At 46.0% G+C, this 16566-nt stretch overlaps 1 protein-coding gene across 5 annotated transcripts in view; it reads left to right on the plus strand.

The window, feature by feature from the left end:
- The window catches only part of LOC142566825 (organic cation transporter protein-like), a 465662-nt gene that overhangs the window by 428467 nt on the left and 20629 nt on the right, over window positions 1-16566 (plus strand). For 4 of the 5 annotated variants that reach the window (XM_075677710.1, XM_075677713.1, XM_075677715.1 and 1 more), the window contains 2 exons: window positions 601-785; window positions 6855-6994. In XM_075677710.1, the coding sequence (XP_075533825.1) occupies window positions 601-785; window positions 6855-6994 (325 nt within the window). The remainder of the gene's footprint in view (window positions 1-600; window positions 786-6854; window positions 6995-16566) is intronic. The other variant, XM_075677714.1, reaches the window with a different exon arrangement.

Genomic DNA, 16566 nt, shown 5'->3' on the forward strand with positions numbered 1-16566 from the left:
CTATACATTGCACCACTCTTGAATAGAAGGCAAAGAGTCATTTAACGTAAGTTGATCTGCAGATTTTAGCACTGATTTATGACGCAGTCGTAGGGTGAAAAAAAATTGTATGCCGTTGATGTAAATTAAAAGTAACGTAGGCTCCAAAACAGACCCTTGCGGCACAGGAGAAAAAACAGTAATTTTTTTTCAGAGAAAGTGGAATTCACAGTCGCGCTTTGTTTCCTATTAGTAAGGTAACATGAAATTTGGGATACAACATTTTTATGACTAAGAGCTATATCTTTTACATATGCCGCGATTGTTCCGTTTACGTTGTTCATATATTAATTAACGTATCACTGTGCAACCTGTGATTTCTACAGTCAATTCTAGAATCCGCATATCATTGTTCAAACCACTATTCTATGTAACCTTGCTAACATACTCGTATATCTTTGTTATTTATTCTTTAGATTCACTTGGTGTAACCCTTTCCCTGCTTTGCTGCTATGTGAGATTGGCAGTAGTTCTAAATAAATTAATGAATAAATAAAAAGGAATCAGAAGAAATTCCCTTCTTCGCTTAGAACTAAGTTATTCCTCTTCACTGCACTGCAGACAGTCCGAGCTGGGTAAAGATCGGCTCCAACGTACTAGTGCGATTCCTGGTGCTGAGCGCGGGCTTCATTAAATGGATCATGGCGCTCGAGGTGTTTCCGACGTCAGCCCGCAGCTTCGGCTTCGCCTGCGTGCTCACCTTCTCACGCTTCGGTGCCATGGTTGCGCCTTTCCTCCGGGACCTGGTGAGGATCGCCTCAAGTTTTCTTGCAATTCTCTCGCCACGCTATCAGCACCGTTTACATAAGTGCAACGCCTGGGTTCACACACAAAAATGACCGAGTGCGCCTACGTTATCCAGATTAACAGCACTTTAAGGAGGCACATAAGTGTACATTAGCCTGCGGGATGTTGATCCACTGTGAGAGTGATAATTGCTTTTATGTGTCATAAATGTGGCAAGAAATGTTCTGTGTGCTCTAAGCGGACATTGGCTTGGAACAGTGCTTCCGCGCACTCGATCCCGTTTGGACGCGCTGTATGAGAGCGGACAAACCTTGAAATGTCTGTTCGCGGGTTCAGTGAATTGCAAGCCGTCAAAACCTGACATTCACTCTGTCTGTCGTTCAGAGCTTAGACCAGGTATTCAAAGCCCCCACGATACCATAACTACCCCATTCAAATATCTCTACTTCGCTTCACGCCGAATATGCCAGTTTGAGGAATTTTTTGGAGGGGGGGGCCTTCTTTTACGTCTCACGCTCTCGTATGATATCCAGCAAGAGCTCGCAAAGACAGGCAGCGCACTGGTGCGCAGTTACTGCAGAACCCCCCGCTAGCAAAATGGGGAAGAAAGAAACACAGTTGCTGGCGAAAAAAAGGAAGACGGAAGTCAAAACGGCGGAACATAGCACGAGACACCTGGGAATCTCGTTCGCACTTAATGCATTGGCAGTAGCAGTCAACAAATAAAGCCTAAGAGCTGCCCTTGATAAGAATTTTGTATGTTCGGCCTGAATCAATAGCGACATTATCGTTGACTGCTGATCATCATTTGAAAGGCGATGAAACATTATTTAATAAAAGTAAATGCTCAAGCAATCTGTAGGCCTATTCCTGGGAGATCCCGCGCGAATCTAGAGACCAACATGACCCGAAGGGTCCCCATTTTTCTCTGTTTCCAGCAGAACCATGTAAAACGTGCGCACGTCAGCTCGTGTACAATATCATAAGTGAGCCGTGTGCAGTGAAGGGACTCGACCCACTCTAATTAATCGAGTAATAACAGGATGGCCTTGAACTGCAGCTTGGGCACGGTACCACTCCGCGACGCGCAGAATGTCAGGAGTTCGGCAGCGTGGTCCTACCGACGCTTCAACGCCTAAAGGAAGACTGTACTTGATAACCTACCAACAAGAGTATCCCCAAACGCGTGTTTGCAACAAACATGCTTCTCTAATGACTGAAGATGCTTCCTTAGACGTAACGACGTCGCACTACATAGTATTGCAAAACAGTGCACGTAAATCCAAAGGAAACGCAACGACTTGGGTGTTTAGAGTGCTGGCTAATGCTATTTATTTCTCTCACAAGGAAAGACGCGCATCAGAACATTTTATTAAGCGAAAATGCGACAAAAAAGCATCCCTCATATCACCACTTCGTAAGACGGTTACACGCCTTCTGCTCACATATCCACGCGACACTGAACTCATAGACATGTGACAGCAGATTCCTGAATGGTGAGAGAGATGAGCAGGCGGAGCAATTTACGGCCCAGGCTGCCAGGCTAATAACGCCTCCTGTAATACACATGAACCAACCTATAGACCCTCTTCCTAAAACTCAAGCTGGACTGTTCTTTTGACTGTGGGACAATGGCTTTTCCACGTAAGAGCGATCACGCGCTTCGCACTGAGTTCAGCAAGCACGTATTGGTTGCAGGTGATAAAAATGTGACCTGTAGGTACTACGTACTTTTAGAATCGCAATAATGAGGAGCCTGATACGCTATAGAACTGATTACTCGTGTTATAAGGCCAACCTAGGTGCGCAAGCACCTCGTACGCGAGCACAAATTTTCTGCGAACAGTATTATAATCACGCGCCGTTTACGCCTCACATGGGGTGAATTCGGACGTGCTCGAACTGATAGGGGTCTACATTAGTAAGATTATAAAGCTGAAATTGTAGCGCCCAAATAATGACTTTCTAACAGTGCAACCTAATGAGGACAAGGAACCGGGCGACTCATCACCACTGTCTGTCGTTCTTCCAGCTGTGCCGAACATCGCCCTCCCTTGAATGTCCTTCAAGGTTGAGCGCCCTGCCACACCTACTCGGTTGCGTGACAGCGCGCTGCGAGTACAATGACGTGGCGCTGCACACAACTCGAGGCTAAAATCCCGTGATAATTTGAAAGTAGCGACACTCTTTGAACTCTGCCGCCGCCGCGCGACCTGCTCGCCCCTTGCGCGTTCCCCCCGCGGCAAACAGTTTTGCCTCCGTTTTTATGCACGACGATTGGTCTCCCTGCCGTTGCCCTTGGAAACGCGCGGATCTTGAGTTTTGCTTTTTTTCTTTTTGCTTCGCCCCATTTTCCTCCTGAGCACGGCTGGCTCGGCGCTTTAGCTCGGTGTAGCGAACGTTGTACACTGTGTTTCCTGCTCTATGTGCTAGCGCTATGCCGGGCTGTTGCACATATAACTGCAGCAAGAAGCCTGAAGATGGTTACACCGTTTTTATGATACCACAAGGAAAGAGTGACGGCTTGCGCAGGAAGCAGTGGCTGCATGACATTGGCCGAAATAACTTTGTTCCGACAAAGAACAGCGTTGTTTGCGAGCTGAGGCGTCTTTCTTATAGCTCGAAGCAAAGCATCCCGTAATGCTGCTTTTTTTTCATTCTTCCGGCGTGCTCACCAGCGTTTTTGTTGCAGTTGTCCTCAGTATGCTTAATATTCTGGGGCGGCTCCATCACCTCGCACGTCGCTATCTGTTGTTATTCAGTCGGAAGTACAGCATTATAGATTCTGCTTTGCGCCCTGAAAAAAATTAGTGGCAAGTATACCCGTGGTATTGCAGGTGATGCGCGTTAGCTAGTCAACATTGAGTTTCTTTTTTAAGTTTTAAGGCGAAAGCCTTTAGATCTCTATGTTTCAAGGTCGCGTTGTAAACTGGAAGTATCACGTGGCCCAAGGATAGCCAGAGGTGACCCAAAGCATGTCCACCCCTGTATAAGAGAATGATTACCCAAGTTAATTAATTAATCATTAGTGATTGACATAAGGTGCATTAAGGAGGATTAAGGTTATTAGAGTGTATTAAAGAAGATTAGGGTGGATTAGAGTGCTTTAAAAAGGATTAAGATGCATGACTAAAGATTAAGGTGTGTGGAGGAGGAATATGGTGGATTAAGGTGAAGGGTTGATGGAAGGGTATTAAGACCGATTAGAGTGGATTAGGGTGCATGACCAAGGATTAGGGAGGATTGAGGTGGATAAAGGAAGATTAAAGTCGATTAATGTGGATTAAGGTTGATAAAGGAGGAATAAGACGGATTAGGGTGGATTAGGGTAGATTAAGGTGGATTAGGGACCATGGAGCTCAATTCGGTTTGATAGAGGTGGATTAGGGTGTACTAAGGTAGATTGGGACTATTAAGCAGGATTAAGTTGGATTAAGGCACATGAATAATTAAGGTGGATGAAGGAGGATTATGAAGTTAGGGTTGATAAAGGAGGATTAAGACCGTATAGGGCAGGCTATACGGCCTGCCCTATATTCACTTTAATCCCCCATAATCCACGAAAGTCCTCCTTAATGCACCCTAATCCACCTTCATCGACCTTAATCTATTCTAACCCTCCTTATTGCACTTTAATCCTCCTTAATCAACCCTAATACTTCCTCATTCACCTTAATCCAACCGAATCCACATTCATCTACCTTAGTCCACACTAATCCTCCTTCATTCACTTTAATTCACCCTAGCCCCCCATAATCCTCCTTAATGCTCCTAATCCTTCTTAATCCACCCTTATCCTTCTTTATGCACTTTAATCCACCCTAATACACTATTATCGTCCTTAATGCCCCTCAACGCACCTTCATCCACCCTAATCCACCTTCATCGACCTTAATCCAACCTAGTCCTCCTTTATGCACCTTAATCTACCTTCCTTCACCCTAATGCACCTTCATCGACTTTCATCCACCTTAATCTTCCTTAACACACCCGAATTCATCCTAATCCAATCACTAATAAATCATTACTTAGCTAATCATTAATCATCTCTTATACGCGGCTGCACATGCTTTGGTTCGCTTCCCGCCTTCCTTCGGTCACGTGATATTTTCCGTAGCTCACAACGGGCCCTTGATACAGAGGTCTAAGGTTTTCGCTTAATAAGCCGCACATAAAGGGATGTGTCACAAGCAATACTAGATCAGACGCACCAAGTAAAGCATCTGATCATGTGGCAGAAAAATTGCCTGGAGTATAGAACTCTCCTCAAAGCTCCCTTTACATCGGTATACCCCGTTCATACGGCTTTAAGAAAAAATCAAGCTCCTCATAAACGTTGCCTCCAGCATTATCGATGCTGTTATTAGCATTTCTCAAAATTTTCAACCCCGCTGGAGCGCGCAACTGGCCCAAAATAACACGCCTCCATAGAATCCTGCGGCCCATCCGCTGGAGGAAAAGCGCGCCGTGCGCAGCCGAGGAGAATCGAGGAGGAAAGCGCCGTGGCGAGGAGAGTGTCGCTACTTTCACATTATCAAGGGGTTTTACTCGAGGCTCGTGCTTCGGAGCATTAGAGCACTGCATCTATGAGTGGCACTCACCAGCTGCTCTCAGCGCAATGCTGTGTTTGGGCCAGTGGCCTACATAGTTTCTTCGCCAGTCAGCGCCACGCCCTACTAATGATTACCATATGTAGCTTTCTTTTTTTCAAGGGCACGGGCCACATGTGGCAGAACAGCGCGAATCAAGTAATAATGAGTTGTCGATTGAGCAACGAATTACGAATGGTAGCTGTGACATGGCTGTAAGAAAAACTGAAACCTGTCGGTGTATAAGTGGGTAAAATATACATGTATTAAATCCATGACAATGGCTGTAGTCGGGTTAGCTGTGAAGGTGAAGTATACGGGGTATTATTATTATTATTTTTTTAGAAAGTCCAAAATGTCGCCTGTGTCAGATAGCACAATTGTAATCCTTGATGAAAATTACCCCTTGAGGTGGCCATTACTTCTACGAGAAGTAAAAATGCCTAAATAAATAACTCGCATAATTACCCTAACTTCTTACTTAATTAATTTACGGCACACATTTCGTTTACGAATTCTAGCCAGTGAGTTCGCAAGGCCTATCTCCTTGGAACGACTTCCCTGGACTGCACCAGTTTCGAGATATCAATTTTCAACTGGTCCGACGAAATGCATTGGTGTTCCAGTTAGTTTTGTGCTTCAGTGTATAAAACAGCGTTTTCTTAAAAGAAGCAACTGGAACGCTTTTCGTCAGACATAATTGATATCTTCAAACTGTTGCCGTCCTGAGAATTCGTTCCAAGTGAATACGCTTTGCGAACTCACCGGCTATAATTAATAGATCTAATTATGTGCCGTATCGTATTTAAAGAAACTAATTACCGTAATTATGTTGATCATTTAATGAACCATTTATATTTCTTGTAGTACTAATGGCCGCCTCGTCGAGTAATTCAGATTTTCAGATTCTTGGGTTTCATGTGCCGAAACCACGATTCCATTATGAGGCACACCGTGGTGGAGGAATCCGGAATGATTTGCACCACCTGGGGTTCTTTTACGTGCACCTCAGTCTAAGAACACGGGCGCTTTCGCCTCCATCCAAGTGCGGCCAGCGTGCATCCGATTCCGCGACCTCGGGCTTAGCAGCCCTTGCCAGACAGCCCCTAAGCAACCACGACGGGTGTAATTCAGATCCAGGGTTAGAATTGTGTTATCTGGCACAAGGAATTTCTTTTTTACTTTTGGACCTTCTAAGAAAAAGCACCCGCTATGTGCTACAAGTAATAGATTAAGAACGCTGCATTGGTAGTGGTTTTCACATAGCACTCGCACAACAAAAACAATAACTGCCAGTGTTTCTGCGTGTAGTCGTTTCGGTAGCGTGCCGATAGCCAGTAACAACGTATGGCAGTTTTGTTTTTTTTTTCTCCTTGATGGCATTGCGGCTACAGGCGCCAATATGTTACGAACAGAGTACTGCTACCCCAGGGTAGCGTTTCCTTCATTCGCTACTCTCTCAGCGGCCGATCCGCGCAGGCTGAAGTCACAGACCCGGCCGTTCAGTTCGTGTTCCCGGCGCTGTTTCTGTTGATCTCGGCTGGAATCAGTCTTCTCTTGCCTGAAACACTGAACAAGCCACTGCCTGACACCTTCCACGAGGCAGAGAGCCTAGACAGGTATGCTGCTTGTTATTTTATAACATGAGGATACGTTGACAAAACTTTTAAAGCTACGAAAAATTATTTTGTATATCTTTATTTATTTGTCATACTCTGTGAACCAGAGTCATTATGGATGGTAGTGGTACAATATATAGTGCAGAGTAAACAACAAATGCAGTTGCAAAGGAACAGCGGGAAAAATGTGTGCAATGCAAAGGTTTCTTACTATACGATATTAGATGTGTCATTAAAAACAAACAGAAAAATGCAAAACGTTCCTAGTTGTGCAATGTTGCTAGCTACCTTAATGAACACACACGGATCATTCGACTTTCACCTGTATATTGGCTTCTAAGAACCGCACTTGGCATGGCATTCTGAGTGCTGATTTTTTTTTTTTCATTGGTGTTCATCTGTGTACGCCGTGTAGCCAGTTCAACGCAAGTGCTCGTGTGTTTATTGATGCATTCACTATGTTCTATTTTCGTAAGTAATTTCCTAGATAACTAAAAAGCGACAAGACATTGCGAATTCATCAGGAAAGCATAGCATGATTAATTAGAGCTATTTCTTTAAAAAGTAACCTTGTGGAGAGGAACAGCTGAAGAAAAAAAGTCGCAGTGCCGCAAGATAGCGAAGTATTAGACAACTACACGAAGTAAGGGTTGAAGTTTTACCGGCCGTATAAATTGCACCAAACATTCGCTTACTAAGTTCAATTGACAAGCACGATGTGGCGCGCTCACTATCGCGGCGCAGCGCCGGCTCACTCGGGAAGGCGCCGCTCCCAACACTCGGCGCGCAGGAAGCCGACGCTTGTCCTGTGTGTACGAACAGAGACAGACGCGTAAATAACCACGAAGAGCAAAACGGGTGCCGTCACCAGTGACAACGACAGTGGCACTTCGTGGGCCTTGCCTTCAGTTTCACTGTCAGTTGATGGGAAAAGGAACAGAGGTGAGGACATTGCGCGGCCGAAGCCATCCAAGTTCTGCCTGGTCCCGCTTACAAAGCCAGATCTCGGGAGCATTCTTGCAGCGCGACAGTACATTGTGGTCCACGGAACGAACCAATCATCAGTTATATCGCTTTAAAGAATTTCACTAGCACTCTGGAAATCTCTAATTTTGTAGGAAAAAAACACGTTTGAACAATATATCTCTCATTGCTCGTTTACTTCTCACGCATCTGTAAAATAAAATAAGACAGAGAATAAAGAATAAAACTCCGTTTACGCTAAACAGAGCCTTCTCTCTTGTAAACTCCCTCTTAAAAATGATGTAAAATTGAGGCTATCTCTCTTTCATCCCCATTTTGTGAGGAAGCGCCCTGTAAGGGAGCACGACTTTCAGGCATAGTGTCTCAAGGGAGGTCGCAGACCTTAATATACCCTTTGAGGCTTATTTGCGTTTGCGGTGAACTGTCATGTTATTGGCAGCATAAACAAAATAAATTCAATGCACTGAAGTAAGTGCAATATACAATTACACTTTGAAGTGAAGGCTAATGCAAGTGCAGTAAGGATACAAGCCTGCAGCATAGTGAAGGTTTATTGGTTTCCTTGCAGGAAAAAAATGATACATCAGAAAAAAATATAAAATTGTTTACATAATGTTTGTCGTGCATTAACGCTTGTAGAAAAATTGACGTTGCTGTTTAGGTCTAGTAAAAAGGTTAAATGTGCTTAACGATAACCCGCCGTGGTTGCTTAGTGGCTTTGGTGTTGGGCAGCTGATCACGAGGTCGCGGGATCACATTCCGGCCATGGCGGCCACGTTTAGATGGGAGCGAAATTGGAAAACGACCGTCTACTTAGATTTAGGTGCACGGTAAACACGCCTCCCCCCCCCCCCCCCCGGTGGTCCAATTTATTCCGGAGTCCCCCACTACGGCGAGCCTCATAATCAGATCGTTGTTTTAGCGCGTAAAATGTCACAATTTAAATAATTCGTTTTGAATAGAGAACTTGACCATAGTTTCACATTTGCATATTATTCAAATTGCTCCGTCCTTAAAAGCTCTGACGGCGCGACAACTGTGGTGTTATCGTATATTGCCAGTAGCTTGCTCGCAGCAAACCGGAAAATTAGGACATCCGAAGGCCATATCTTCTCGTGAGTAGGTGCCCCTCACAACTCTCAGCGCGTGTGTATAACGGAAAGGAACGCAAAAATACGTAGTCTCAGCACCCGAAGCCAGCGCGAAAAAAATCCGAGGACACTTAAGCACTTATGAGTTGTCAGTGCGAAAGCATTAATGGGAAACTGAAGGCCGCTGGGTGGTCCTCCGAATTATGAGCTCCTTACGGGCAAGCGAGCGCGTTGAGACGCTTGGCCAACGGCTCTTATAGATAACACAAGGCCGGTGGACTCGGATCCTTGACGCCAAGCTACTTTGCCCGACTATCATAGAATCTAATGGGGACGCTCAGAGTAAGTCGCGGTGATTCTGACGTCACTGCCTTCGTCACGCCGGGCTTGGCAATGGAAATTTCGGTATAAGTATCATGATGTCATAAAGAAGAGTGGACAGGCCTGCTATCTACGAGGCGCTGGTTTCATCCAGTGAGTAAGACACACGTCGTCTGAGCGTGGAGTCGTAGATTTGAAACTCGCTGCAGCCAACGTTTTTCCTTTCGAACCTATGTTTTGTTTATGCAAGAATTGCTTTATAGCGATTATCGAAACGAAGTCAGAACGCAGGCGAGAGCTTACGCGGGCAAGGAACGCGTGGATAACACAGGCTTCTAGGGTGACTGGGCGTCGCGGCCATCTTCGCTCGCTCAACACGTGGCAGGGGGAGCGCGGAGACACGCGCAAGTCACATGACGTCGTAGCCAATGGGAGTTTAGGCGCCGTTTCGCTGCCGCAGACACCGGCTTTGTCGCTGAGTGGGCCGTCTGATGCTTTCGCATCAAACAAGCGTCGCTTGATTAGCCACCTAGCATGTCGACAAACGCATAGAAATCACAGAACTCAATCTGGCCTAGGAGTTTTTACCTGCCTTGTTCGCATGTCGGTACTGATGGTACGTACTGCTTGCGCAATCCACGGCTCCACTCAATTAGTTGCACTGTTCAGGGCCCGTTGAGCCAACATTTATGGATAGAAAAGTGGCTGAGGTTTAACTCTTATAAACCTAGTTATCACGAGCTAAATGTCTGTTTCCCTTAGTTTTTTAAATGACTATGCACGCAGCAGGCAGGTACCCAGGACTATTTTCGGGAGGGGCAGCCCAACCCAAGGTATTTTTTTTATGCGAGTGAGGGAGGGGAAGGTGCGGTTACTAGTACAAATGTGATTATTGCCCACCATTCGCCATAAAGACGCGTAAACCCGCAAAAGACCATTGAAGTAAGGTGTGCCTCACAGGTGTGTCTGTGAGATACACCTCTCCTTTACTTGTTAAAAGAGGAACCACATAAATTGGACCCGCTCATGACAGAAGCGCAGGAAGAACACTGCCAACAAGTAACCAAGGGAAACTGTAAACTAAAGATTTCTAATAGCATTTTTGGATTAGCTCTCGAAGACCTATAGAGAAATTATATATATATATATATATATATATATATATATATATATATATATATATATATATATATATATATATATATATATATATATATATATATATAGTTTCTCACTATAACAACTACAGGGAAATCTGGCGCCACCGTCTATGGGAGTTTCTTAAGGGGCGCCGTGCCGCCGAGGGAATGACGGTATATGTGTCTGCGAGGCTTGTGTTGGCTGGTGTTGTAAGAGGCTTCGTCTAGAAGGTGGATATGGCTACAAAAATAACACGTTATTAAACTAAAATCTTCATAAAATGTTTCCGTTCACGCATATTACATCTTCACTCACCTACAATGCATGACGAAGGGAAGAAAAGCAAGAACAGACGACAAACTGTTTCAAAGCGAGCGCGAATCTTGTCGTCTGTCCTCGAACTTTAGTGGCCCGCTCATACTTTGTACGTTTCATATAACTGTACGTGCAATAACAAGTTCTCATAGTTACACAAAACATGTTTTTTGTGTAATTATAAAGCTACAACAGCTTTTTACGTGCAGTTTTAGTAGAAAATGAGTCATTGTGACAGACGGAACGGTGCTTGCCTGGCTCTTCGAGAACGATGCCAATCCGAAGTCACAATATACCGGAATTCCCATGCATACCACAGCGCAGCAGCGCCAGCTTTTCCTCTAGGTAGGTGATATTGTGAGAACTCTATGTTTGTGTGTATATATATATATATATATATATATATATATATATATATATATATATATATATATATATATATATATATAGTCATATCATAAGAAGCCAACAAAAAGTGACATCAAGGACAACATAGGGGAAATTACTTGTGCTTAATAAATGAAATAAAGAAACGATAAATTAATGGAAATGAAAGTGGATGAAAAAAAATTACCGACGATTACGTTACTTCCTAATGCGAAATTTGAGCGCAGCAAATAAGCTGTTTCACCTTTTGGATAGATTGAGGCAAAGAAATCGAGCAACACATGTATGCGCTATCACAGAATTTTTTTTTTATTTTTCACACGTATTCCTTTAACAAAGACTCCACTAACAGTTCTTGACAGTCATGAAGGAAGCTTTGTGGTCGGAGAAATAGACTGATATATGTTCGACTTGGTACACCAATGCTTGATTCTCAAAGACGAGATCTATACAAGTGCCTCGCGAGGTTGTCACAGCCGTGGGGGAAGCAGAGGCTAAGCACCGCCGCCGAGAAGACCCTGCCGTTCGCGCCGCCGAAGCGGAGGCTCATTGCCGCCGTCGAGAGCAACCAGCAGTAAGCGAGGCTGAAGCAGAAGCTCATCGCCGCCGCCGAGAAGACCCTGCAGTTCGCGCCGCCGAAGCGGAGGCTCATCGCCGCCGTCGAGAGCAACCAGCAGTAAGCGGAAGCGGAGGGGGGCGGCGTGTACACCCAGCGGCAAACGATGGGGGCAGAAGCGCGCGCAGCAAGCGGACAACACGATAAAGGGAGGAGGGAAGAGATAGCAGCGACTGACTGATGCCTTTGACTGATACTATTTCTGCATGGCGGCGACGGTGTTCTATGCAGTCACGTTATCTTGACTCTCTAGCGGCGTCAGCGGCATCCAGCGGTATCAGTCGGTCGCTGCTAGCGCTGGGGGGATGAAAGGGGGGCGGAGCTGGTTACGAGGCCGACGACGACGCCGACGCCGACGACGACGCGAAACCCAGGAACGGACGCCAAAGAGCTGCGCTCTAAAACAACTTCCCGCAGGTGGAGCATTGCTAGAGCATCACACGCGAAATGCGAAGATTGTGGGATCGTTCCCCACCTGCGGCAAGTTGTTTTTTCATCCACTTTCATTTCCATTAATTCAGCGTTTCTTTATTTCATTTATTAAGCACGAGTAATCTCCCCTATGTTGTCCTTGGTGTCAGTGTTTGTTGGCTTCCTATCATATGACTAATAAAAATTGGGCCCCTCGGTTAATCCCGTTTCTTCACTTTTATATATATATAATGTTTGCTGAACACTCACAGTTTCTTTGGATCCCTCGTTTATGGCTCTACCAGTTTAAGTGCCAAAACTACTCGTCGCGTTATTTGGAAAGTTGCGTAACGATGTGTGGTCACCAGTCCCGTACAACGGCGTGAAGCGCAGGACGCCAGCTGTGGTTTGAGACGTACTGCGCCCACCGCGGAAGGTTCGAAAAACGCCCGCATCAGCACAGCTGAGACGTGGGTACGTCAGGCGGGTCCACTGATAACTGCGTCATACAAAACGCACGGATTTATTCTCCACTCCCGGCCGTTGTTTCGCTACTTCGTTCTCAAATAAAAAGATGTTCACTCATGAATATTTTCACAAACAATGGTTAACTTTGCTAATTTTCGCTTTATCTTCCTGTTTGGCTGTTGCCTTGGATCTTTCGTGCAGTAGATCGCTTAATTTCTCAACACCTTGCGGCTCTTGTTTCCAGTTGCCAATTTTGCATGAGAAATGCTGTACAATTAGGGAAAATCCCGACGAGGCAACGGGTGACAGTCATATTCCGTATGGATTTAACGGTTATTGCAGGGTCTGATGATGGACGCTGTTTCACATTATTTTCCACCTTATCTAACCCATATCGCGGGTATATGGTTCCGAGTTTCTGCCAACGTCGCGGCGAGCCGTCACTCGAGGGAATAATGAAGCAAAAGGAAAAGTTAAACGCAACTGGCGTTTTCTCCGGCCGCAACTCGTTCCACGAGTATATAGACCAGCTGACTACGAACCGAATCCCTTTCCGGGTCTCTGGATCAGTCTAAACAAAGAAGGTTGAATTAACGAAACAACAGTGATGCGCGTGATCGTTGAATAGATGGTGACAACTGAACTCCTCTCGAGTTAATCGCGCGGGCACCAAATCGATGAAGAAACTGGCCTTCACACCCCAGGAGATGCCGATCACTACCACCGTCCAAAAACAGGGGGTAAATGTACGACCATTCCACCATGTGAAGATTGAATGGCAGCGAGAGCTGACGACAGTCAAAGCGCTTAAACGAAAAGCAAAGTGCTTCACCTCCACCGCCGGTTAGCCAGAAGGCAGTGCAATGCCGGGCCGCGGCAGAGTTGACGCAGGCGTTAAGAGGAAGCTTTAGCTCAAGTGCTCCTATCTAAATACATGTAAAAGGAGAATTCGTTTTTCTCGGCAACCACTGCACCAAATTTGACGAGGTTTGTTGCATTTAAAAGACAAACTTAAAATCTAGCGACTGTTGGTTTCGAATTTGTGAGTTAGATTGTCAATTTTTTATTAAAAATTGGCAAAAATCGAAAATTTTCAGAAAACGAAACTATCAAGTTTACAACTCTGTAACTTAACCACTAAAAATGATAATACAATTCTGTGAATTGCATCTAATAGTACATCTAAAGCGGACAAAATTGATTTGTTACACATGAATATAAAAAAAAATTAATCATAGAGAAATACAACGTTTGCAAAACCGTTGTAACCAACGTACAAATTCACGTAAGATGTCAAATGACATATTGAATTTGTCCGCTTTGAATGATCTAATGGATGCCGTTTACAGAACCGCGATATCGGTTCTTGATGCAGAGCTATGAATTTATAAACTTCGTGCTTCTATTTTTTTCAGACGGTCAAATATTTGAAAATCGTTTTAAGAAAATTCAAGCCCTAAATCGAAATTCCGCTTCCAACAGTCACTAGAATTTAACTTTCTCTTTCAAATGCGACAAATTTCATCAAAATCGGTCCAGGGGTTATCTCATAAAAACGTTTTTGCGTTTTACATGTATTTGAATAGGCCGCGTCGGAGTTGGGCCCGAGCTAAAGCTTCCTCTTAAAGGGAAGCTGAAGAGTCTGTCGAATTCAATGAGACGCTCATATACGGATGCGGGAACCTTATAAACCACGTAGGTAAAATTAGGTTTTTTTTTTTCAATTAGGAGTGACGTAATCGTCGGTTGAAATTGCGCTGTAGCTCCGCCCCCCTTTGAGTGAGCGAGCGGAGCGGAGACCGGAAACCGCGGTGTTGTGACGTCAACTCTGCTTCGTTCCTTCGCAGCGTCCGCGACCGTGCCTGACCGCGCTTGTTTCTGCGTGCGTGCCATCGTAATCTGCTTCGATCGACCCTGCATTCCTTTGTTGTTGCGTCTGCGTGTATGTAGAGTGGTAGTCAACGTGCGTGGTAGTCAACGTGAGTGGTAATTAACGTGAGTGGTAGTCAACGTGAGTGGTAGTCAACAGATGAAGGTCACTACACGTACTGCATGAACCGGGAAGCTTTTCATGCGTTTAAACCGTCTTTGTAGATTTCCGACAGCTTTGGACAGCGCACAAATCCCGACGATCGCATCCCCGCTTACGTTCCACGAGGAGGCATGCAGGAACACAACACTACAGCTGTTTGACCGGAAACGAGCTAGATCGGCGAAAGATCGGCGAGATCACTAGATCGCTTTGCAAAAAACATACTCACCAAAGAGCATTTCCAACACGAGGAGATCCCAAGACTTTGCTTTCGTTCGCGTCGAAAGCACTGCTCGCACCAGCATCGTTTGCTTCTTCGAGAGGCCGGCTTTTCGCAATCGGCTCGTACATGTAGGGAGTAACGCCGAACTCCTCAGAAAAACGCAGTCTCTCTAAATTTTCCATTACCGTCTCAGAAAAACAGCACCAAACTACCTGGCACCGCGCTTCATGTGTAGCGGCAGCGGTCGGCAGCGGCAGAGTTGACGTCACGAGGCGCACCGACCAATCACAGGCGGCAACGAGACGCGCGAGCTGGGCGTGTCCGCTGCTGCACTTTTCGTCGAAATAAAATATATTTGCGCTTTCTTTCGCTCAATTTCGATACGATATTCGAATTCGGAGGGTTGAAAACCATTATGTACAGATGTTCACTCATTTTTTCTGGAAAACCTTTCAGCTTCCCTTTAAGCACTCCCCATACGTGGGCCGATGCAATGCGGGGCCGATCCGCGGCTGAGGTGAAGCGGACATTAGGCACTCCCCATATGTGGGCCCATCCCGAAGATTTCGAAGGGTGCGTTACAGGTTCCCGAGCCCACAGGGGTATGTGCCATTGAGCTTGGACCCTTTCTGCACTGTCACCAGGACCGGCCCACATTATGATTTTTTTCTGTTGACGGCCGCCGAAAAAACTACGGAAGGTTAGTCATGCAGCTTTCGCTGTAAAAGGCAGCAAAATGTTGACTGCCGAATAGATTGATTTCTCCGCGCTTTAGGAATGTGTGTGAGGAGTCGTGGCGTGGGCGGGGAGGGGGGGTATGCCACTTAATTTCAGGGGGGCTCAGGCGCCCCCACCCCGTCGGTACGTGCCTGGCCCACAGTGCTTCATTGAAGTTGGCAAACACACGCTGCCGAACGGGTTGGCCGTGCCGAACGGCCGCCAGCCGAAGGGTTCGTCAGACGTTCCCTGTGGGTGCCGTTGCTGCGTCTCCTTCTGCTGTTCGTGGACGGCGGTGGTTGCAGTAGCTTCGATCTTGGCACGCTTCCGCGCTTAGGAAGCGTCTCTATAATGTGCTAATCTGGCCTCCCTTTGCTCCGGTGTTTCAGCAGGCAACTTTGCCTTGAGATTTCACAGCCTGCCGTGTAGCTACATCTACTGGATGATTGGACTCAGCCTGTCACTTGCTCTGAAGCGCACGCCCAGCCGGCGCTCCATCCATAGCGAGACTGAGCGACCGAGCGCCGGCGAAACAGCTGTTCACCCTCGCATACACACTGGCCACACTTGCGACTGCGACTTCCGTTGCACGCGACCGATATCGCCCTTCCGGTTCGATGAAAATGGCATCATATGAAACAGGCTTTAGACTTGCCCAGCGCAAGGCACTACTGGTAACAAAAACACCTCCAGCGCTCGCCAAATGGGTGTCGCAGTGCTGCAGTTGACGTGCCGAGGGAGGGCTGAACCCCTCCTTAAAGAATGGAGGCGGGGCCGCCCCCTCTCTGGGTGTAAGAAGGAAGGGTGTAAGTAAAGCTTACACCCTTCCTACTGACTTTAAGCACTCCGTGCAGACGTTCTGTTTAT

The sequence above is a fragment of the Dermacentor variabilis genome, unplaced genomic scaffold (genome assembly GCF_050947875.1).
Source record: "Dermacentor variabilis isolate Ectoservices unplaced genomic scaffold, ASM5094787v1 scaffold_13, whole genome shotgun sequence".
In the NCBI taxonomy this organism is placed as follows: Eukaryota; Metazoa; Arthropoda; class Arachnida; order Ixodida; family Ixodidae; genus Dermacentor; species Dermacentor variabilis.